General features: G+C 35.6%; 1 protein-coding gene and 1 long non-coding RNA gene across 9 annotated transcripts in view; one reads left to right on the top strand and one right to left on the bottom strand.

The window, feature by feature from the left end:
* Nucleotides 1-25,509, bottom strand: part of RABGAP1L (RAB GTPase activating protein 1 like) — a 697,071-nt gene that overhangs the window by 129,021 nt on the left and 542,541 nt on the right. Inside the window, exon 1 of one of the 7 annotated variants that reach the window (XM_031968374.1) lies at nucleotides 6,353-6,568. The exons of the other annotated variants lie outside the window; for them this stretch is intronic. Coding sequence (XP_031824234.1) covers nucleotides 6,353-6,358 — 6 coding nt within the window. The 5' untranslated portion in view covers nucleotides 6,359-6,568. Of the gene's footprint in view, nucleotides 1-6,352; nucleotides 6,569-25,509 lie in introns of those variants that run through there. 7 annotated transcript variants of the gene reach the window in all.
* LOC116423524 lies at nucleotides 18,914-25,232 on the top strand. 2 transcript variants are annotated; one of them, XR_004234132.1, is made up of 4 exons: nucleotides 18,914-19,005; nucleotides 20,686-20,792; nucleotides 21,012-21,130; nucleotides 25,053-25,232. It is a non-coding gene; the product is annotated as an uncharacterized LOC116423524 (long non-coding RNA). The 2 variants fall into 2 exon arrangements; XR_004234133.1 differs by lacking the exon at nucleotides 20,686-20,792.

Here is a 25,509-nt window from a genome sequence, read left to right as displayed (position 1 = left end):
AGCAAAAAAGCCCTGAGTCTATTTCATTGCACATATTCCACCTCTGCTAATATCTTTATAACATGAGATGACATTTTCCTGGACCACACCTTTTTACTGCAATACCACAGGATACGAACTGGAAGTTAGCTTATTGGACTCGAGGTTTTATGTGAATAGTGTTGTTAAAAAAAAAAAAAAAAAAAAAAAAAAAAAGAGTTGGTAAAGGAAACCAGAATGGGGGATGCGCCACTTTAGCTTTAGATAAATGGATAAACTTCATGTCTGTACTAACCAATGAGACAATGCAATGTGGCAGTAGCTTAGGAGCCCTAGATACATTTAGTGAAGACTGTTACTGCAGTGCTGCTAGTCATATAACTGAAAAGTGACTATGAGAGATGATATCAGTCATTTAAATTTAATATCCATGCAGTTTATTTCCTAGGCCTTTGAATGTTTCTCCTTTAATTAGAAAAAAAAAAAAAAAACTTGAGATTTTACTGAAATTTATTATCCTGATGCAATCATTTCTTTAGCATACATCATTAATTAACTAGGAGAGACTGTCTGAAACAAATGCTGAAAATATAGCAAACCTAATTCAAGAAGAAAAATTGTGTCAAAATGAGAAAGGAATACATATAAAAAATAATGGATTGTTACTGCATTCAATGCATTGCCTCCCAGCCCAGAATCCCCACTTGTACCCACAAGGCCGCTACAGAAATAGTGCCAAAATCGGAGGAAAAGGAAGGGAAACCACTTCCAGTCTGTGTGAAGGAAATGTCTTGCTCCCTTTTAAGAGTGCTCCTCTCCTACTTCCCGCCCCCCCACCCCCAGAAACAAACAAACAAATAAATAAATAAGGCCTTCAAGCCGTAGGAAACTATAGACCCATTAGTTATTTTGTCAGTTGCTAAGCAACAAGCTTTGCTGTAGGGCGAAAGCATGAAATTAGCACTTTTTGAGAGAAAAAAAAAGACAAAATTAATATAAAATTAGGAAATGCCACTTGGATGGGAAGGGAGAATAAAGTATCAAGTGGCAATCTTTAAAAAGATGTTTTTATTGAGTAACAAAAGTGATTGATATGGTTGGGTTTTTACTTAGTATGAATACCATTGAAATTCTAAAGAATACCTAATAAGTAAATATGGTGATTTCTATTTAAACAATAGCAATTTATAATCACCTTATGCTAATTACTTATTAGCTTCCCTCAATATCTCAAAACAAAATCTCAGGATGTTGGAATGAACCTCAGATGTGATCTGCATAACTCAAGATTTAAAACAATGATTCCTTTCCTACCACATCAAGTAGCAACACTAAATTTTGCTTGGAGATCTCAGTGGAGAGGAAAAGTTATCTCCTGAGGTATTCTTTTCTATTTAGGAGATCCTCTAATTGTCAGGAAAAAATTCCTTACATCAAATTTGCTTCTGAACAATTTATGTGTATTGCTCTGAGCTCTGTCTTCTGGGGTCAGGCAGAACAAATCTACTCCCTTTTCTAAACATGGCCCTTCCAGCTCTACTTCATGCCAGATATGATACCCCTTCCCAAGTTTCTTTTTCCCTAGGCTAAAAATCACTTTTTCCTTAAGTGGATCCTCAAAAGACATGATCTGTAGGCCCTTCATCTTTCCGTGTATCAACCTTTGGGTACTCTCCACAGCTCAGGAGTGTATAACCTAAATGATGATCAAAGAAATAAAAACAATACTCTTAGATGTGGTCAGACCAGTAAAGAGTAAAGTAGGCCCCTGGTCCTTCACCTCCCTTGCTAGGAGATACTGTCTCCTACTAATGTGGATGATGTATACCAAATGGAGTTTGGTCATGTGAAGAATTCACAATAGCCATTCTCTTTGGCAAAAGGTAGATTTACTCAAAAGAGATTACAGAAAAAATGAAGGGATACAACAGACACCAGAAATGATAAATATCAAATAGAGTGGAAGAGCATATAGTTAGTAAGAAAGGGGTTTTAATAATTAATGATGGAAAGGTCCAGTTCCCTGGTGGAATTTACAATCAGCCAGGAGAAAGGAAATACCCCAAGAGGTTGGTGCATGCCTTAGCTGGCAGGCTAAATCCTATAAAGAATTTAGCATCTTCAAAGAGTTAGCTGTAAAGGAGAGACACCTCATGGCAAAGTGGGGGGAGTGGGGGGGGTAAAAGGAGAGACCCCACGGAGCAGAGTATCATGGCGGACTGACCCAAAGTGGGTTCTGCAAAGTTGACGTCGGCTACAAGCTGATAATTTCTGATAGGCTTATAACTGGGCCCATAACCTTCACAGAGCCTCAGGAGTTTGCTATAACTTGGATTTCTGACTGGAGGATCTTTACAGAGAATGGGACCACTAAGTTAAACTGATTTTTAATAGAACTTTTTCCTTGTCTACTCCAGGAAGCAATCCATCAACGCTCCATTGTCTCTCTGCCAATGGCATATAGCTACTGAGAACATCTATATCTGGCCACTGGACTCAGATGGCTCTGGAGGGGAAAGTGAGGCAGGTGACCTTTCACAGCCCTCCCTCATTTAAATCCATAATTCACTTGCCTGTCAATGGTATCATGTCTTTTTCCAAAATGAAGGACAAACAACCATCTCATCACTATGATACTTCCCTCCCAGGACTATTGGGAGGATTAAATGAAATAGCATAATGAAGCATTTAGCACGGGGCTTTATATTTAACTAGCAGCCCACTCAACCTTCTATATCTTCTTCACATAAACCACTAGCCACATATCCCCAATCTTGTAACCATGAAGCTTATTTTTTAAAATACCTTAGTGTAAGACCTTAAATTGATCTCTATATTAAATTGTATTCAATTAGGCATGGGTTGGCTTTCTGGTTTGCTGGGGTTTTTTTGGATCCTGACTTTTCTCATCCCTGTGTGTATTAGGTAGTCCATCCAGTTGTGTCATCCACAAATTTGATAAGCATGCCATATATGCCTTTATATGAGGAACTGCTAAAAATGTTTAACAGCACAGAATAAAGCATAAATCAACCCCCAGGGCATTCCACTGTCAACCTTTCCAAATTGACATTGACCAACTAACAGTCAATTATGGCCTTTAAGTCTACCTCTTTCCATCTTTTTCCACAATAGGAGCCAGAGAAGTATAACAGTCTAGCAACTCTGTTAAAAAAAAAAAAAAAGCAAATGTGTTTAGTCTGGCATGGCCTCTTCCTAGTTTTAAATTTTCATTCTCAACTTTAACACACCAAAAAAAAAAAAAGGGGGGGGGGAGGGCAATTCCCCATAAACATGGTAGAACAGGAAAATAAAATTTATATAAACTGTGAATCTTTATTACATATAGCTTGCTTTTCTTTTTTAAATGTACAATAATCTCAATTTGTAACTTTCAAAGTATCGGCAAATGTTTCTGGCCTTCCTTCTGTTCCTTTCTATGAATTTAAAAATACTTCAATGATTTTCTTTTCATTTTATTTTCCTTTTTGGGGAGGGGGGGGATTATTCTATGATTAGACCTGTATCTATCTGTTCCCATTTCACCTCTATTGGAATTTTTTTTTTTTAAGAAAAAACAAAGAAACATTTTTTTAAAAAACTTAAACAACTATGCCCAGTCAAGCAAAACAAATTCCCACATAGGTTTTGTAGCATGATCTGTTCTTGATAAAATGACCTGAAAGATCATTATCTGCTCTTCGTATTTGTCGGTTCCTTTCTAAGGTTCTCATTTATCTTCCCTTTGATAATACATTCTGGAATTTTGCTGAGAATTGATACCAAGGCAAAGTGTTAGTATTACTGAGAATCAGTTATAAGATCCCTTTTCTTTTATAATGTACTAGTCTCAAACCCAGTGTCTAGTTACTCTTGATTTTTTTTGCATATATATAGGCACATGTGACAAGAAAGTATTACAGTTGCATAATTTTGCCTTCCATAGCAAATTCTTTTTATGACAACTCTAACTTGTTCCTGAAAATTCTGTAATAATTCTAGTCTTCTGGAATGCTCACTTCTTTTTCATAGAGAGTTCACAGAATCTACTCAGAAAAGAAATTAAAATGTTCCAGAGAAAATTAAGAGAGAGGAAAAGCTATTTTATTAAAGAGTTCAGGAAAATATAGAGAAGAAAAATTATTGTCGAAGTCCAGCTGATGAAAGGGAAAAGGAGGAAGTGAAACACATTATTACATTAACTTGAGGATTTAAAGGAAGTCTTTCTTCTCCTTTTATAGTCAAGCCCATATCATTTCCTTTTAAATGCAATTCGGACATGAGTGGAATATAAATTGTTTAGGAGAAAAGTAATGTTCTGATCTGAAAAATATGAAAATTATGGAAACACTGATACCTTTGAATATTCCTTAATTGAAACATATCATTTCCTCTCAGTATTAAATAACTAGCCTTTGAAGAAGAATATTAAAGAAATTTCCTTTCCCAAATTTTTAAATATATATCACAGGAGGAGGGAAGGGGAAAGGACATTCATTTATCAAGTGTCTGCTATGTGCCAGCCACCATGCTAAAGCTTAACAAACAGAATCTCATTTGATCCTTACGACAATATGACTCTCTCTTGGATTTTATGATCTCTAAGAACTCAACATTCCTCAAGATGAATAAACTCTGAAATTCACTCTTCCTTAGCACCCCTTCCCTCAGATTGACAAAGATGGGAGGGTGTGGGAGTGTGATATTAGACATCGGAAACCTCTCCCAGATCTTCAGGGCTTAGTACAGTGCCTGGCATATATAGTATGTCCTTAATAAATGTTTAATGGCTCTGATGACAATCCTAGATAGTGGGTGTGAGGAAATGCGAGGAAACTAAGGCAGACAAAGGTTACCCAGTAGGAAGAATCTAAGGCTGAAAGTGAACTCACAGAGTTTTGAATATGACTCCAGGTTCGGTGCTTCATCTACTGATCCATGAACTATTATGATGAGTATAACTCATTAAAGGAGCTATTTGCAGTTAACAAATCACATTTATTCGAAGAAACTCACAAATGAAAGACTCAAATTCTGTCTTAACTATCCTTATATATAACATTAGTCAATAAATATCCTGTTCTTTGTTTCACTGTGATAGCTCAAGATGATTAGCTATCTATTACTAGGTGGTAATGATGGATCCCATTTATAGAGGATATATATATATATATTCTCACCCTCTCAGAAATATTGCAGAAAATATTTTCTTATATTAAATCAGTCATCTTCTCATAACTTTTATTCTTCTAAAGTGCTTTAGATACTTGAAGACAACTATTATACCCTCCCAACCTTTTCTTTTTTAAAAATTAGTCTTTAGTTTTTTCACTAATTTGGTCTCTCATTCCCTTGCATAGCTTTAGAAATGCTCTGCCTCACCTAAACCCTCCAGATATAGTCTTGCCAGCACAGAATATTATTTTGGACATTATGTTGCTTTTAACATAACTTATTTGACTACCCTGTCATAATGCTGGCACGTTTTGAATTTTCAATTCATTAAAACACTTAGAAGTAGTCAAACATCTCACATCTTTCTGAAGATGATCTCTCAAACTCAAGGATGGAGCTTTACATTTATTTCTAATAATTTCTCCTTATTAGATGTGACACATTATTCTAACCCACTGATAGCTTTTTGAATTCTAACTCTTATCACCTAAAATATTTGCTATCTCACGAGATTTGTACAACTGTGAATTTGTAAGCATATCACATATGCCTTTATCTAAATCACTGATAAAAATATAGAAAAGCACAAGGCCAACAGCAATCTCCTGGAAGCATATTATACCAGAGATATCACTCCCTCACTGACATCATTTGGGTACAGGCATTCAATAAGTTCCAAAATTATTGCATCAGAAATTTTGTAGATTTTTTTTTTGCTAAAAACTATAGCATTTCCCTTGTTTACCTGTGTAATTACTTACTATAATTAAAAAGAACAGTTAGTTTGGAGTTGTTCTTTTATAAAATTAAAATATAATATTTACACATTTGGTTTTGAAATAAGACACTTCCCTAAAATAATAATCTTATCATCCCACTCTGACACGTAGTCTGAAAAAACGGAAATAACTTCTGAAAAAAAAGTTAAGCAGAATTACCTAATAGAGTGACTGTCTAGTAGTCTCGCAGTGAGGTGACTGTTCACTGAAAGAAAGCACCATACTTTATCTTTGATAGTACAGAACCAAAGCTACCTATTGTACTTGACTTTTGTTCTATGACCTGTGTTTGGTAAGACTATCCTACTTCTATATAACTGCTATTTCCCTTTCTAAGTAGCTACAAATAGTTTCTTTACTATCCAAGAACTTTGCCCAAAATTGAATCAGGCTTCTCTTGTCTATGTATTCTGCCTCACCTTCATACCACCATTCTCTCTCTCAATTATTTCTTCTTCTCTGGTCTTACACTTCCTCTCTTGCTCTCATAGTTCTATCTTTCAAGGATTACAAACAGTAACTTAGCAACACTTAGTATTCTAATTCTATGGATATGAAATAATTTGATTTCCTCTCACATATTATTATTATTTGACCCATGGGTGTCTGATACTAGTTAATTATTAAATTTCTTTTTCATGAGTCTAGTCAATTTGAATATGGTAAGACAAGAATCCCAGCACTATGAAATCTATGTTCTGAAAAATAAGCAAAGTGATAGTATGTTGAAATTGCATAGATTCCTACAATTATCTTTTCCCTTCCTTTCCCCTTTTGTGTGTCATTTTTACTTTCCAACTACCTGACAAGAACCAAGTTTCTCCTAATCATTCAGCTTTTTGTTTCACTCATTGAAGCTCAGTCTCCATCTATTGTTGTATTTAAGAATGATTCAATGTCCCTGACAATATGAAGTGTGAAGAGATAATCCTACAGTGACTTCCCTTAGGTGAGTTATACCAAGATGAATGAATGAACAAACAAAAAAAAAGGCATTTATTAAGCACTTATTATAAGCAAAAAGCAGTATGCCAAGAAATGGAAATACAAATAGAAAAGACAATTCCTGTTCTCTGGGAATTCATATTCTGATGAGGAAGATATAACTTATGAAAGGTTTAGAACATAGTAATTTGGCTATGGCAGAAAATGCAAACATTGTACACTCAATGCATGCCAATATAAAATTACTCCCACTAATTTGTAAATATGTTGGGTTCCTTCAGTGGAATAGAAACTCTTTGAGGGCAGATGGTCTCACTTTTATAACTTGTGTTCCAAGAACATGACTGATTCTATTTATATTCCAGAAATTCTGGAAGAATCAAAAGCTCTGTTTATAGGTAAGGAATAGGGTACTGAAAATAATGATGAGTATTATTACCAAGTGGAAATGAAGATTGATTTTATAATATTAGGTTATTAGGCAGGGTTTAGAGTGAAGAAAAATATATTAAGGTTAGAATATTCAATTCAAGGTGCATTCAAAGAAAGAACAAAAAGAAGTTAAAAGTATTTTGGCATTGGAACTAGAATAGTCATTCATTTAACAAATAATACCAACTGCCCCATAGTAAAGACTAAGTATATAACCTACCATGAATATGCCTAAAGTATAGATCTCTGAACATATAGTGAGTGATAAGAAACACTCAAAACAATAACACATCAGATGACTACCTGTATGATGAACTACCATTCTTTCTCTGAGAAAGCAGCATAGCTAAGTAAATCTTGCTTTTTGAACTTATTAGCTATGTAACTATAGCATATCACTAAGCTTCTCTGATGATGAACCTCAGGCAATTCTAAAAGCCTTATTTACAATATTAGACAAAATGTAATCCATCTGTTAAAGATGGGAGATGATTCCACACCTTGGAATTATAGATGCTTCTCAGCCAAGTTCAAGAGATTTTCCCGATTCACGCAGCTTTTTAATGTTCATCCTATTCATTCTCTCTGTGTACACATACACACACTACCCACAATACATTTTTATATATTTGCTTATTTGATTCATTTTAGAATAACAGTTCTTTAAAGGCAGGGAAAGTCTAATGTTTATATTCATATGCCCAGCTCTTCGGTAGGTAAACATTTATTAAGTGCCTACTGTGTGTTGTATTAGGGATACAGCAAAAGACAGTCAATGAAAGCCTTGAAAGCCTCCTAATCTAGTTCATCATATGACTAGTGTTCATTTCAAAGAATGCAGTCCTAGATTATAAAATTTTTAAAAAGTTATTCTTCCATTAAGATTTTAAAATCTATTATAGATAATATTTCTCAAATCAATTGGCAAAGACATTAATTTTAAAAAAAAATAAGCTCTCAATGAATACTTTTTGAAGAATAAGCCAGATAAAGAAAAAGTGAAAATTAAGTAAAATTGTCACTGTTCAGTAAAAGGCTTCTTCCATTAAAAAATTCTGTTCATTCATCTTGAAAGTAAATGTCTCAACACAATACATATCTACTTCCTGTAAACCACAAGGCTTTCTCAGCTTCAACAGATTCTCATCTTGTTCCTTCCTGATACAGTTATATTTTAGTATGTTTTGTTTTACTTATGACTTCCATAGTGCTCTCTTTCAATTTAGCTTACATTAAAATGAAAGTCAGATTTTTGTGGCCTATTGGGAGCTGAATACCAATGCTTCTAGCCTTAAAGAATGATGACTTTTCTAGCACTGTGATTTGAACTTATTGATACCATCCCAATAACCTATCTATTATTTATAGTAAAGATACTGACAATTTCCCCCATGCCTTTGGTTTACTATGGGCTTTCCAAGTAACAGCAGGGTTTCATTTAAGGAATCAAAAGATATAGTTTTTTAGTTCAAATGACAACAGGAGACCAGAGAAATGACTGTGGATACAATTTCACACCACTAGAAGATATAAAGGCAGATTTTTTTAAAAAGATAAGAGAGGAAAAAGAAAAAAGTAGACAAGGAAGGGATAAAGAAGAAGAAAGAAAGAAGAAAATATTAAGAAAAGTTAAAGAAAAATACATAAGGTAATGAGTAATAAAGTGATATCAAGCAATGCCTCAAGTTTTATTCAACTTCAACAATATCACACAGGTTGCCTACACTGGGAATAATTTATGAGAGGTACATTCTGAAGAATTTATGACAGCTATTCTGAATAATGTGCACGTTGCTATTAGAGATTGTTAGTAGTGACTGGCACAATTTTATAGCTCTTCAGTGATCAGGCAATAGGAAAAAGGAAAGGGGTAGTGATGACGGAAAGGAAAGAAAGGCCAGAAAGTATTATGTTATTACAACCACTAATAATAATGCTTTTTTACATACTGTTCCATCATTTTTCAGTCATGTATAATTATTCATGACCCCATTTGGGGTTTTCTTGGCCCAGACACTACAGTAGTTGGCCATTTCCTTCTCCCACTCATTTGACAAAGGAGGAAACTGAGGCAAACAGGGTTAAGTAACTTGCTCAGGGTCAAACAGCTTATGTGTTTGAATTTGGATATGAACTCAGTTCTTCTTTGTTACTGTAGGAAAAAGAAGAAAAAAAAAGAAAGGAAGGAGGAAGGAAGGGATAGAGGAAAAGAAGGAGAGAGGAAAGACAGAAAAAGACCCACTCACTCTGATTCTCATTAATTGGCCACCAATAGACCAAAAGCCCCATTTGGTCATTGTTTGGGTTCAGATTGACTCAAAATGAAAGTAAATAGCAATCATTTCTGCTCTGTATAGAAACTCTCAGGGTCTTCTCCTCCCAGATTTATTTATTTAGATCATTTTGGACTAGGTGAAAGAGGAGATTCTTGATCTCAACTGCCACTTTGCCTTCTTAATCACTGAATGGGTATGGCCTCAGACAAACTGTGACCTGTTGAAGATTTTAGTTTAAAAGGGCCTAGTTCTCCCACTGCACCTGGGGCCATCTCAAGCTGTCCTGATCTATATCTTGCCACTGGACCCAGATGGCTTTAGAGCAGAAAGTGAGGCAGGTGACCTTGCACAGCCCTGGCCCATTTAAATTCACTTTCATGTGAATACCATGGTATTACCTCCTTGATGTCATGATCCTCCTTCAAGAATGAAGGACAAACAATAACTATCTTATAATGGAGTAACCTGAAGAAATGAGAGCTAATGACTTGTCCGACCGAGGTCCTGGAGCTGGTAAGGAGAACAAGATGCCTATCCCAAATCTTCTGCCACCAAATCTGGTACATGGAACGCTCTTCACTAAACCAGCAGCACGGAAAGTAGATCATACTCCTTAGACTTCTGGTTTTTTTTTTTTAATACACTTAAAAATCTGTTATTCCTTCAATATACTGATAATCAGACTTATGCACTGAAGGTCTGTAGCTAAAGAATGTGAATTAAAAAATATTCTAATGTATTTGAGATAATATAATTCATATAAGCCTTTTCATTCTTTGTGAACTTGTTCTAGGTATTCCCATAAATCTTCCACAGAACACTTTATCTCAAGCTCTGAGGACCTTCTTTTAAACTGACATTGTGTAGCTGGAGGTACCTGACTTTTATCACAAGAGACTCACTTATTTCCAGAATTGCAGCTATTCTATGACATTATTTATACCTCTACCAATTCTATGCAATTCATCATTCAGAATGCTGAATCTAAGAAATCCCATCACCTACCACACAAGTACCTTTCTAGTGAGTCTCAATATTAATTCTTCAGACTGTGGTAATTTGTGATATCAAAATGTGAAGAATAAAGATAATCCAAGAAAGAATATCTATATCTAGAGAAAGAGCACTATGGAGTTTGGACTACTAGTGCCTAATTTTAAGGTTGCACTTTAAATCTGTTTTTGTATCCTAATAATCAAATAGTTTGACACAATGAAATAATATTGCCACAAATCAGTAAATCTAAGTTTTTGCATTCTGAAATGCACAAGTAAGTGATCTATATGTCTTTTGCCAAAGTTGATATACAGATAATCCATACATTACAAAAGATTTCCCTGAAAAAAAATCTTTTTTTTTGCTGGGGTTAAGTGACTTGCCCAGGGTCACACAGCTAAGAAGTGTTAAGTGTCTGAGAACAGATTTGACTTCAGTGCTGGTGCTCTATCCACTGCACTACCTAGCTGCCCCAGAAAATAATCTTTTTTATGGGATGATATGATTCTCAAATTTCTCACTTATAGCCAATCTCTTCATGATGGATCTCTCAATGTTCAGTTATCATGATCAGATGGCAGGTATCCTTTGTTGCTAGATTCAAGTACTATTATGACCTCCATTTTACAGATGAGGAAAAAAATAACTTGCCCAGGCTCATATATCTTGTAAATGTCTGAACTTATATCTTCCTAACTCCGGGTCTTGTACTTTATCCATGGTACCATATTGCTTTCTATGTACCAGATACAAGTGAGAGATAATCTCCAGAGGTGGGACTGCTAGGTGGCACAGTGCATAGAGTACAAGGCCTGGAGTCAATAAGACTCATCTTCCTGACTTCAGATTTGGCCTCAGACACTTACTAGCTGTGTAATCCTGGGTAAGTCACTTAACCTTGTCTCAGTTTGCCTCATATGTAAAATGAGGCAGAAGAGGAAATGGCAAACCACTCCAGTACCTTTGCCAAGAAAAACCCAAACGGACAGGAGTGAAATGATTGAACAGCAGCAACAAACTTGGAAGTGAGGCATTAGCAATGTAGGAAAGACCTTCTAGAGAAAATGAGGATTGAACTGAATCTGGAAGGAAGCCAGAAAGCAGTGGTGAGAAGGAAGAGCGTTCCATGCATAGCAGATAGCAGAGAATCAGGAGGTACAAAGTTGTGTTCAAGAAATAGGAAGGATGTCATTGTTGCTGGGTTGTATAGAATGTGGAAAGGAATAAGGAATAAAAAAATTGGAAAGGAAGAAAAGTGAAAAGGAAGGAGCCAGGTGGTGAAAGGCTTTAAAAGCAAAGAGAGGATTTTATTTTTGATATAGAAGGAAGAAGCCACTGAAGATTCTTGAATAGGGGGTTCACAGCAGAATGGATTGTTGTTGGAAAAGAATTGGGGGTAGGAACCCCATGAGAAGGCTCTTGCACTAGTCTGGATTTAAGGTGATGAAAAACTGCACCAGAATGTTGGTTATGAATGAAGGGGGTGTCTAACAGAGAGGCTGTCAAGTAAGGGGTGACAGGAGATAGATGCCAGCACCCTGGGGATATAGAGTGCGTAAAAATGAGGACTGGAGAATGATGAACTGAGGTGCAGTCTTCAAGAGCTCATGTTCACCACCTCCACACCATAAGGCAGACTGAAATAGAACTTATCACCTATGAAGACATTCAAAGCTTATTTAAATATTTCTTTTTGAAAAATTACTGAGCCTTGTCACGTTAAGTGAAACCCAAGAGTTGAATCAGAATTATTTTATAATCAACATTCTCTTCCCTTGAATCTAGATGGAATTCAACAGATCTAGTCTGGACCTATGCCACCCCAGGTTAACAGAACCTTGAATTTGGCTGATTCACATCCAAAACTAGAGCTGATTTAAAGCCATGTTTGCTGGCTTTGTAGGCTGAATTACAGAGACAACATATATAGACTCAGACAAGAGTTGATCAGGTCAGTATCTTTCATACTAATGAAAACCTAGAGCTGTAGACACAATAACTTGAATCATTTTGCTGTAATTCATATTTCAAAAACATTTTCAAATGATAGATTAATGAATATTTTGAACATAACTTGAATTCTGAGTTAGCTTCTGTATGTTTCTTCCTTGAACAACCGCAAAAATGCATAAAATTGTTCCAATTCACAATAACTCACAAGCTGCAGCCTTTCAATGCACACTTCCACATGCAAACATCAGGTCTCTAAAAAGATAAAGTTCCATGCTTATAAATTTTTCACATTTATTAAATATTTACAGTAAAGGCGGTGAGTGGAGGAGAATGAGTCTATATTCTTCCATCTCTAGCCTCATGGCACCAGGCCAAAGTTCCAGAGTTGAGTCTGTCCAACTTGTTCTGGGTAAACTAAGCAACAGCCCAAGGCTGTGAATGGGCAGGCTTATTTATTAGAGAATTTATGTATTTCTTAGCCATTTTATATGTAAACTGGGCTACCATTTTTATTTCTTTTTTTTTTTTTTTTAACATGTCACTGATGACAGTTTTGAACTACTGTGCCTCTAGCCCTAATGACTCTGTGGTTTGTATTGCTTGCTTTTGCATAGTCTAATGGCTTTTGTTTTTTGTGTTGTTTTGGGTTTGTTTTTTGTTTTTTTGGGGGGAAGGGAAGGAAGATATATGTCATGTTATAGTAGAACTGCCTATCTAGTGATGCATATTTTAATGACTATTTACCCCAATATATACTTTCCAATCCTTGATAAAATTTCTGGTAATTAGTTCTTTGGCACACATGTTGACAATATATGCTAAAAAAATTAGCCTAGGAAAAGGAGGCTTTATCAAAGATCTCTGTTGGGGGAAAGATGGCTAAAGTATTTAAGAAGACAGTTTACATTAAGTTAACTGGAGCCAGAATTCTTTACAGGCAAAATGTTTGCTTTTAAATACAGAGGTAGAATCTATAAATATATTGCTCATTTCCTGGTTGCTTAGGCCATTAAGGTTCTAATCTATATCCTGAGTTGAAACTAGCTAATGGAAAAATATTTATAATAGTAATCATATTCTGAGATGAGTTTTTTGGCATCTACTGACCCCAAACATATTCACAGTCATATTTAACTATGGTAATTTATGGTTGTATTTTTTTTAAGGATTCATTTAATTTCTTATCATGTAGAGATCTTAAAATGCATAAAAAAGAACATTTTTGCTGGTTTTGAATAGGAATACCTCTCTGTAACATTCTTTAATCTCAGGAGTCCTCAACACATGCATTATAAATTTCTGAAATAAGTGTTAATTGAACTCTCACTTAGAAATTCATTAAAGCTTTACATACTGTACTAACAAGACTGAAATCACTGTTTTCACATGTCACACATCTGGGTGGCATGAAACTTAATTAAAACAGCACATGATAGCACCAACTTTGGAATATTATCAGTAAGTACAAAAGTTAGAATGACTAAAAGGAAGACAATAAGATAACAGAGTTGAACATAACATGACCACTTAGTATATCACTATGCACTATACCCTTTCTCTTGCATCAGACACATTTCTACTGTACAATCACATATCTACAAGAATCTATACTACATCTACAAAGAAAAATTAATTTCATATGAATATTGACTTATCCTTGTTCTTGTACATGGCTTTGATTCACCTATTTAGTTGTAGTATCTATAGTATCTATGGGTATGTTCACAGATATTTTGAAGCTCAGATGAGATAAAAGAATATAAAGTGGCTAGAAAACTTTAAAGTAATATATAAGGGTCAGTTTTTATCTCATACATGCACAGGGAGAATAAGCTCATTTTACTATTAATCTAAGTGAAACATAATTATGTAAATAGGCCTTTAAAATAACCCATAATTGCTAAGATAGCTGGAGGCGGGGGCCGGGGGGAGGCTGTGCAGAATCAGAAGAAAATCCTGATCAATATCTGGAGGTAGGAGAGAGAACAACAACAAAAAAACAATTCTCACAGAAAAAGATAGTAAGAAGGGCCACTGAATGCTTTAAGATAAAAAGTATATTTGAAGCTACTTTTTTTAAAGAGGGGACCTCAGTGTTGAGAAAAAACAGACGCTATTTGGCCTGTATGGTAGCAATGACAAACCCAAATAGAAACAGGTCTACTAAACATTATATGTGGATCTCTGCCAGACACAAACTGATTCAGAAAACCATATCAACATTACCTATGTTCTACTGTACTTTTAATTATTTTAAGTATTCCTAGTTACATTTTTAATCTGATTTCAAGGCACTTGAAGTATCACCAAACTTGACACCTCTGCTCCAGGAAATGATGATGTAGTTTCACAGATGCTATCAGATGGTTAAAAAAATTAGCCTCACTGGTAGCACTGAAATTTGATAGGATGGGGCCTCATTACTGGAATATAATACTGGAAGGATATTCTTTAGCCAGAAAGCAAAGATGATGTGAAAGTATTGGGGCTGGAGTAGTATTGTGTAAGAAGATATATTCATGAGAAGAAATACATGAATCATAGAGGGAAGTTGAGAGAGAGAGAGAGAGAGAGACAGACAGACAGACACAATATGATAAAATTTTAAGAGGAACTGACTACTCCATTTTAGATTTAATCCCAGAAAAGATGAGGAAACCAGACCAGATGTAGACTGGTTTAATATCCACCTTAGAATGGGGAAGAGCAATTTTCAAAGAAATCGTTAAAAATGTATACACAAAGATAGGATCCTATGGTAGACCTGTGCATGAGAAAATCACTTTGGCATCATTGTGGGAAATGAACCAAAATAGGGAAACACTTCAAGCAAACAAACTGTTGCAATAACCTGGGTGAGAGATGATGAGGTTGGTAACTGTATGAATGAAGAGGCAGATATGAAATTATGTGAGGTTGACTATATGAGAAAAGGAAGATTAAAGAGTTCCACATGTGTCCTAAGCATCTGCTAAGCTAATATAAATCTCTCGTTGCCTAAATGTCCTCATGTCTATGTGTCTTTGTCAAATCATTCCCCATGACTGCAATGCCCTCCTTTTTTATCTACTAATTGAAATACTATTTTACCATTTCCCCAAATCACTTGCTTCTTGTTTCATGTAACTGACCCCCTGACCTCCATAGTCAGAAGCAGTCCCATCTCCTTTAAACTCTCTTTGTACTGTCTGTTATGTCATGAAATCAGTATATATTACATACCACATTACCACATCTTATTTCTCAGCTAGATTGATTAGCCTTTCAGGGCAAGTTCTCTGTCAATTAATCAACCAATAAACATCTATTAATTACTTACTGTGTGACAGGCATTGTGGACAGAGATATGAAGAGAGAAACAAGCCTTACTGGCAAGAAGCTTATATTTTCAAGATGAAAACAAGTATATATATAAGTATATGAGGAAAAAGTGCAAATAAATACACTTTTATATCACCACCAGATTGCAGGCATTCACTATGTGTGTCCAATTAAGTATTCCTAAACAGTGGAGTCCAAAGTTCTATATTCCTGACTCAATGTACACTAGGTGAACCATTCTACTATCCTGAAATCTCTGTACCAAGGTATCATTTTACTACATATTTACTTATATTAGCCATCCTGAGTAACAATCAATGCTAAGTCTCAGTTTAGAAGGCATTGTGTAGATCTTCATATGCAAAAACACTATAGGAATATGAATACTCACAACAAATTTAGATTGTTTCACAGCAAAGAACAATCATTTATTCCAAATTGAGAGAAACTGTAGCATCCAGGAGATAAATGCAAGCTATCTTTATTCAATTCTGGATAGAATTGGCTTCAAAAAGCACATAATTAAATAATCTAAATGAAAAAAAAAACTACTTTAGTGCCATTTTAAACACCAATGCTGTATCCATTCTGTGAAATTTTTGTCTCAGTAATGGCACCCAAAATGAAAAGACCTCATTTCCCCCAAAAGAACTAAGAAAATGTTTAGAGAGGAATGCAACATGTAATTAAGATAGTCATCTGATGGAGGAAAAAAAAGTTGTGAGACTAGTTTTAAAAAATACAAACCTGTTAACCTCCATTCTCACCCTGAGAATGCCATTCTACAATTAGATAAAACAAAAATGTAGCCAATCTGAACTGAACCTGTAAGAAATGAACTCAGACAAGAAGGGATTAAGGCTCCCAGCAGAACCCAGCCTGTTCTAGACTCTCACTCCCTGGGGGGGAAAAAAAAAAAAAAACTCTTGACCTGGGCACTGCTCCAGTTCTGGTTGGTGTCACCACAGTATCTGGCCATCAGGGCCATACTGTCCTCAGACCAACACACACGTTTAACAGAGTCATTTCCTTAAGAAATAACAAAGCAACAAAAATAGATGTGTGAAAAATGAAGCAATTTCAAAACAAAGCCGATCAATGTTTAGTTCAGGTTTCTGAATTGAACTGTCAGAAAAACAAAATAAGAAGCTCAAGGTTTTTAGCACAAGGTAAATTTAAGTTTAAAAAAGCTCCAAGTGTTTTCAAGATACTTCTTTCAAGGAAGTCTCCTTCTGGTCTGACTTGTAGGTCTAGAGTCTGCTCCTGGGGACTGACTCCTTATCTGCAGCTGCACTTGGCCTCCTTGGATCCAACTCTGGTGGAAGGCCCTGGGTTTGGGGTCCTCCAGCATGGAGCTGGCAGTCCCTCTTCCTCCTGACAGCAGGTCTCATCTCAGTGGCTCCAAGGCCTGACTTGGCTCCTGACATGTCTCTTTCTTTCTGTTTGGTTTCCTTGAAGCACAGTCATTAGCCTGTTAAAGGAAGTTCTTCAACCAGATAAAGGTAGGGTTCCTCATGTACTGATAAGAAAGGAGTGTTTCCCTTTAGGCTCTCCAGGAGTCACATGACCTTAATAGCAGCATAGTTTCTCCCCAGACTCTTCCTGTATCATATTGGTTTACTCCAATGGCCAGAAGCAGACCCCATTGACTTTCAAGTTTCAAAAACCTCCTTGTTTTGTGGAGACGGTAAGGAGAGTATCAACGAAGCTCTTATTTCCTCTCTGAAAAATGGTCCACCTTGCATCTCTTTTATACAAGAGTTCTGGCTAGTGTGGACTGAGTCCAATGAGTCAAACTTTGATCCAGCTTCATCCATTCCTCATATTCTGTGGACAAGTCATAACTCAGGGGAGTGACTTTCAATCCTCACATTGAAGTTTTACATGAAAAATATTTTAAATAGATTCAGATTGAAGAAAAAGTATTCTATCATAGTTTCTGGTATATACATAGTAGGCACACAATAAATGATCACTGAACTGAGAAATGACCATAAACTGAGTATTTATAATAAACGGGACAGGTTTATTTATTAAAGAACCTCCCATCTATTGTGGTAGAGAGAACATTAGACCCAGTCTCAAAAAAGCTGAGTTCTAATCCTCACTCGGTTATTTTCTACTCAGGTGACTAGGGACAAGCTATCAACTTTTTTGGTTCTCAGTTCTCATACATAAAATAAGAGAAACTAAATGCTAAGGCTTCTTTTGCTTCTAGAAACTTATGATTCTATGATTCTAAAAATCTTTGATTAAGTTGGCTGGGATTCTGGATGGATAAGCATGTGTTTTCAATCTCAATGAAGGCATGAGTCTTATAGTCATTAGGTTATTGCAGTAAAATTCATCCTGGCAACTGAACTGAGACAATGAAAGGCCTGCCAGCGTGCCAGACATCTGTTTGCCTAAGCCTGTCCATATGCCTCTAAAAGCTGGAGAGCAAAGCTTTCTCTACAGGAAGAGGAGCTGCCCCCCCCCCCCCCCTTAAGCTTCTCTACTGGGTATGTGCCCCACCTGCCAATTTGTACATAAAACCTGAGCTTCAAATTGCTTCTTAGAAAATTTTGACTTAGAGAATTCTTGTAACAGAAAAAGTCACATTCTCCATGGTACACAATCTTTTGTTCAGTTTATAAGCACCGTATTTTTAGAATGAATACAATCCAAGTCCAGTTATCAAAGGAATGATACAAATTGAGTCAAAAATCTTATAGAACAAGAGTAAAAAATCCAAAATTATAAATACTGCCTTGGCCTACAGGCCCCCTTGAATTACAGTGCATTATTCATTTTATTGATGTGTTTTCAGTGAGATTCTCTTCAAAAACTATTTCCCAAAGTAGCCTGAAGTCCTATCTATAAAACACTGATACTTGACAATAATAACAGCATGTATAGTATCACTACTAATAAGTTCCACCTGCAGTCATGCAGGATTAAAATACATTTTAGAAATACTATATTGTTACAAGTTGTTAACATTAAGCAACACTTACAATCCAATTCTATGAATCAATATTGACAAACATTAGCTAATTTTTTTTTTTTTTTTTACAGGACACCATTCTGGAGATTGGAAACAAAGAAAAAACAAAACAGTTCTCATCCTCAGGGAGTTTATATTCCATCAAAAAAGCCATTTTTAAGTGGTAAATTTAATGGCTGCAAAATTGGGGTGGGGAAGGGAAGCTAAGCTGCCCTCTTTCGGCATATTTACTCTCATCTCTTTCCCAGCTACTGCTGTTTGAGAATGGGGTGGGGGTGGGGGGGAGAAGGCATGAGAATTTTGTTAGAGATGTAGGTAAAGAATCAAAGAATATCAGAGATGGAAAGGACTTCTGATGCTTGTTAGTGCAATTTAGACTATATGGAATCACAGGATCACATAGGATCATGGATTTAGATGAGAAAGGGACCTGAGAGACCATCCAATTACACCATTACCTCCATTTTAGAGTTTAGACATAATCAAGGCAGAGGCAGCAACTGACTTGTCCAATTGTCCTGTAAACTCATAATGAGCTTAAAATGCACTACAATAGCAGGATCTTTTTAAAAGTTGTTACCTATCCATACTGAAATAGATTTTTCTTTTGAGCCCCAGTGTAAAATTTTACATTTAATCCCTACCAGATTACCTCACTGGATGTAACTCAATTTCCTGGTCCTTCAAGATCTTTTTGAATCTTGTCTCTGCCATCCATATATTAGCTATGGTTTCTAATTCTGTGCCAACTACAAGTTTACTAGAAATGGCATTGATGCTTATTTTAAATAAGTTATTTATAACAATTTTAAACAAAACAGGGCCTGAGCCCAGAACTGATAGAGACCTTCTAATCTCATACCCAATTAATTAATAACTACATCTTAATATTCACCATTCAGACAGTTCTGAAGCTTCCTAAATGTCTAGCCCACACTGCCATCTTTTCCACACACAAAAAAAATCATGACAGACTTTATTTAAAATGCTTTGGTAATGCTGCATTTTAGAACAGATTTTACTGCTCACCATCTTTTTATTTCAGTATAAATGTGGCTGCAAATATACACTGAAAAGCAGAGTTCAAAGTTTAGGTGAGAACAAATTTTTGCTAGGAGTTAGAAAGAGAAGGAGCAAAGGGGAGAGAATGCTATTCTAAATACATAGAAATTACCTTTCAAGTTCCTTTACAAATGCAGGCATCCTAATTCACTTCTGTTCCTCCAAAAAATCCATTTTCTCAAAGGAATAACTATGTGCCAGGCTCAAAGTAAATGCTTAATGAATGCTTATTGATCAAAAACAGCATACAATGCACACACAAGTATATGATAAAGGTATATGTGTTACATTATATTTTTCGGAAAGCAATACACATAACTATTTGCATTAGGGGATGCATTTTCCTCTTAAAATATGTTCTGAGCATTACTGTTAAATTCCATTTTTGCAGCTTGGGAATGCTTTTTAGTTGTATACTTCTTACTATGAATTCCACTACTGAAAAAATGTGGTTATCCTTTGGAATTTACAGCCACAGGGATTTGGCCTGTAAAAAAGATCAATCTTCTTCATTATCGCCAGCAATTGATACATTAAATCATCAGCAAGTTCAAGTAAACACAAATCACTTTTTTTTAAATCACTTTGGGGATAAACCATAGTAGGCATCCTTTGATAAGCTCATACTGAGGTATGATGTATTTGATGATATAACTGACTAAAGTCTAACATTAGTTGATTTTTTTAAATGGAGAATAAGGGATATAAAATAATATAAAAGAAAATAAATATTTAGAAAATATTTACTACCAATATTTTGAAATTAAAATCAACTATACAGATTCAGAAGGCAGAAGGCAAATTTATATGGTTAAAGAAAGTGGACTTGGGGCTTCAGAAAAATTTTAAAAGCAACTAGTCCTGCTTCCAGAAGCCTACATCTTTGAGGTAAGCCACTTATCTTCCTGGGCCTCTGATTCCTCATCAGTTAAATGAGAGGTTTGGACTAGAAGGCCTCCATTAGCTCCTCCAGCTTTAGCTCTATAAGCCTATTGCACAACAGATGGGCAGGCAGTAGATGGACCACCGTGGGGTAGTAACATGGGGACAGAAAAGAGGAGCTAGATAGTCCTATATCCATCCTCTGTACCAACTACCCTGATTCAGTTACCAACAGTACCTGCATGGGAAAAGACATATTTGGATTCATTTTCTGGATCACCTGGTGACATCAGTTGGTTCCTTTTGAGAATAACCAGTATGCAGTAGCATCTGTAACAAGTAAGGTAAGTTTCCCTATAATATCAACAAACTTAATAATGCTATTACATAAAATATGTAGGTCTTTTTTAATTTAAAAAAAGATAAAAGTATTAGATTCTTCCTCCCTCCCTGTGCCCTTTTCCTGCCCTATCCACTTCTTTATCCCCTAATGCTGAAAGATAATACATTTCTCCCTACCCTCATCAACAAAATACCAGACTGAACTAAATGAGATGAAATGCATTAGGGCGTAGGCATTATGAGTTCTAAATTTAATTCCTGTTTATTAGGAAAGGAAAAAAAAATTACTTTCCTCATGTATAATTTTTATCACTGAAAGATATCTCATATCACTCCCTTACTGAATAAAGCCCAGTGGTTCTCTGTTCCTTTTAGAATAAAATATAAACTCCTCTGCTTGGAACTGAACACAACCTAGTCCCCATCAACAATTCTAAGGGAACTATAAACCCCTGCCTACATTTTCCATTTAAGCCAACAAGCCTGTACGTCACATCCAACATTAGATCCCATCTCTAGGCCTTTGCATTGTCCCTAATGCCTGAAATACAACCTTACCCACATCCATTTCTTGAATCCTGTTTCCTTCAAGACTCAATTTAAGCACCAACATCTTCATGAAACTTCTCCAAAAGTTCTACTTTTCTTCCTCCCCAAATTACTTTAGATACGTATCATGCACAGTCCAGACATATTACATATGAGCTTGTTGTCTCCCTCCATCAGGAGACAAACTCCTTGAGGGCGGGAATTATTTCACTTCTGTCTTTATATCTTCAGAACTCAGCACAATGCTGAGCCCATAGCAGACCATTTAATAAATGGTTTAAATATATTTTGTGATTTAAATACACGGTGAGCTCTTTTAGTAACTGAAGTCTCTTACTTATGGCTCTCCATGACAGATACAGATGAAGATAAATAACACCTGTCAGATTTCATTTTGAATAATATAAGTCATAAAAGGTTCTCCAGTTATACTTGCTAAGATGAAAATGGTAAAGGGTGGAGCCTAAAGTTATTTTCAGAAAAAGCAGACTAAGTGGGGCCAAGGTTAATTTGAAAGGAAGCATAGTACAAAAGCAGGAACACAGAATTTAAATTAGGAGACCTGGGTTTAAATCTTGGCTTTACCTATGTGATTTTCAGCAAGACCACTTAACTTTTTTGGGTTTCAGTTTCCTGATTTGTAAAACGAGAGGGCTAGACTAGATATATAGCCATGAAGATTCTTTCTAGCTCTAAATCTTGATCCCATAATCCTACTAATAAAATGTCCCAATTGAAACAATTAGGTAAACACACTTTGAAAATTGTTCTTATTCATTTAAATTCAGCAAATATTTATTATTCAGCTACTTATTAAAAAGAAAAATGACAGTGTCTGTTTTTAAGGATGACATATGCTACTGAGGGAGGGAAAATAACAGGTACAAAAATAAGTATATTATAGGGTGAAGTGCAGGAGGGACCAAGTTCTCTAGATAAATTTGAAAAGTAAAACTCTTTGTTTTTGTTGTTTGGTAGGGTGAGGGGTGGGAGGAAGTTTATGGAAAATTTAATGGAGAATCTGGCACCAGAGTTGAACAGCATTTCAACAGGCAAAAACCAAGAGCAAGTTCATTATTCATGCATGAGGATTGCCATAGTCAAATGCATGATGGTGGGAGAATACAAGGCATGATCTAGAAACAGCCAATAATCCCATCTGGTTGAAGTTCAAAGTATGAAGGAGAGAATATATTTTAAAAGCTGGGGAAAAAGGTTAGAACCAGACAGTGAAAGTTTTTACATTCTTGAAGGTTTCTGAGAAAGGGAATATTATAATCAGATATAGACACTAGGATTTAGAGCTATAAGGTTGTTAAACATGACCTAGTCCATGACCTAGTGCAGTTTTTATGCACGTGAAAACTGAGGCCCAGACAGTGATAAAAAAAAAAAAAAAAAACACAAAATTAAATCCTCATCCTCCCTATCCCAACTCAAAACTTGTTCTCTTTGCAAAAAGTCAGACTCCCTCTGAGGCAGCTGCCTGAAAGCTTACATGCACAAGACTGGACAGGGGAGAATATGAAGAGAGAGATGAGGATATTCCATTAGTGTAGACAAGAAGTGAAGAGGGTCTGAACTAGAGCTGTAGCAGGAAGAGTGAAGAAAAAGTACAAAGATGCTTGAGGACTTTAATCTAGGTTATTGGGAAGGATGTTATAAAATGACAGGAATAGGAAAACTTTTAGAAAGTGTAGGGTTAGAAGGAAAAAATGAGATGGAGTTTGGGATATTTTGAGTGTGTGGTGGCCAGAATATTGAGAGAGAGATTCTCCTGGGTTTTTGGCCTAATGATTATGATTAATGATTAATTAATTTGATCAATTCACCCTCCCTGTGCACATGCTTCCTTCCTACTCAAATCTAATTAGAAGATGGGGATTGTTTGTGCCACTTTAATTAAAAGAGCTAAAATTGTTAGGAATTCCACAGAATAACTGAAAATTACCACAAGCTCCTAAAACCAACAAAATTTCATGCCCAGAAATACAAGGCAAACCATAGTTGATTTGTTCTTTTTTTTTTTTTTTTCTTCCTGATGGATTCAATTTCTTTTTGTTTTGTTTTGTTTTTGGTGGGGGGAAAGGGGGATGAACTTATTGGCCTGATGACCTTTAAACCACACTATAACAAATATTCTCAATTCAGAGCCTCCATTCTGCATCAGTGACCATGACAGCTGACTTATGTATTGCTTCTATCATAAACTATTCAGCTGAATCAGATAGCTTCACTAAAATTTATTGGAAAAAACAGATAAGCATCTTAAATATTCTATTGTCAGTTTAATGCTAGTTTTTGACCTTGTTTAAATTTACGAAAAAGTATGAGAAAAGCTGGGTTTCTAGGGTGCTTATAGATGTCAGGAATGTCAAACATCCAGGCCACATGTGGAATCCAACATATAACTAGGTTTCAATTTCTTGAGAACTTTGCAATGGTTGTCACTGTAGTTCAGTTATTTTTCAGTCACATTTAATTATTTTTCAGTGAGGCCTGTGTAACCTCACCAGGGGATTTTCTTGGCAAAGACAGTAGAATAGTTTGCCATTTCTTTCTCCATGTATTTTACAGATGAGGAAACTGAGGCAAGCAGGGATCACATTTGCCTAGGATCACATACCTAGTTAAGTGTCTGAGGCTAGACTTGAACTCAGGAAGATGAGTCCTCCTGATTCTAGACTGGACATTCTATCCATTGTGCCACCTACCAGTCCCTCTAAGGAAATTTAGAAAGATGCTATAATTGGTATTAGCATCATTTTGAACAGTATTTCTGCTAAAGTCATTCCTATGCTAGCTAGAATAATAATATCAACAAGTAAGAAGTGTTAAGAGTAAGTTTTCACTTCAGTTTTATCACAGTTATTTTCACTTGGGAAAATGGAGACTATTAAGGTATTAAAAAAATTAAATGATGGAAGTATCACTATACAATAATATAATTATAATGATAGAGCTTCCATGTCACAGAATTAATTCCCTTGCATCTGAGCCAATTATTCTATAAACCAAGATAGATGATGTCTCATCTATTCTTAAAACTTTCCAGGGATGGAAATTTTTCTTGATAACTTGCTTTGGTGTTTAATTATTTTGATGGTTCAAGAGATATGGGACTAAATGCCTTGAAATCAGGATGTAAATCAATAGGTTTGACTAAGCCTTTTCCCTCTCCCTGGATTACCATAGTTTGCTTTATGAGGTCACTTCCAGGAGAGATTGATTGTAAAGCCCCAAGTCCTACATGGGCAAGATCCTGAATATGTTTAGCCCATTCTTTTTCAAAGTAGAAATAAATGACTCCATTTCAGAGGGAACAGAAATAAATAAATAAAAAAAAGTTAAAGAATGTTCCATCTGCTTCTATAGGGGACAAGAAGCTGGAGAATGAAGTTTCAAAACATGGGAAGAATGGATATAGAAGAGGAAGAGGTCAAGAAGAATTAGGAACTAGAAAAAGCCACTGGATGTAGAAACTAGTGAAGCTTGAAAAAAAGAAGCTTAATAGAGAACTGGGGAGATGGGCAATGGAATAAAAGCAAGATAAAAAATCCCAAATCTCAGAATTGGAATCCTCTTCTTTGGTGGCTTTTAACCTCTTTTGATCATATATCTTTATCAGGAAAAACAACAATCAGCCACCACTTACAACAAAATGTTGAGCATATACTCCAATATGTTAATTTACTCATTGTAAATTAGTTGATCAAATGGTTGATATAAATAGTACATTGGCCTTGGAGTCAGGAAGTCCTCAGTTCAAATCCAACCACATTTATTACCTCTGTGACCCTGGGCAAAAATGATTAGTGGTCAAGTGTTTTTT

This window comes from Sarcophilus harrisii, chromosome 4 (genome assembly GCF_902635505.1).
Source record: "Sarcophilus harrisii chromosome 4, mSarHar1.11, whole genome shotgun sequence".
NCBI classification, from domain to species: Eukaryota; Metazoa; Chordata; class Mammalia; order Dasyuromorphia; family Dasyuridae; genus Sarcophilus; species Sarcophilus harrisii.
Note: the sequence above shows the minus strand (reverse complement) of the source record. Positions and strands in the feature narration are given on the sequence as shown.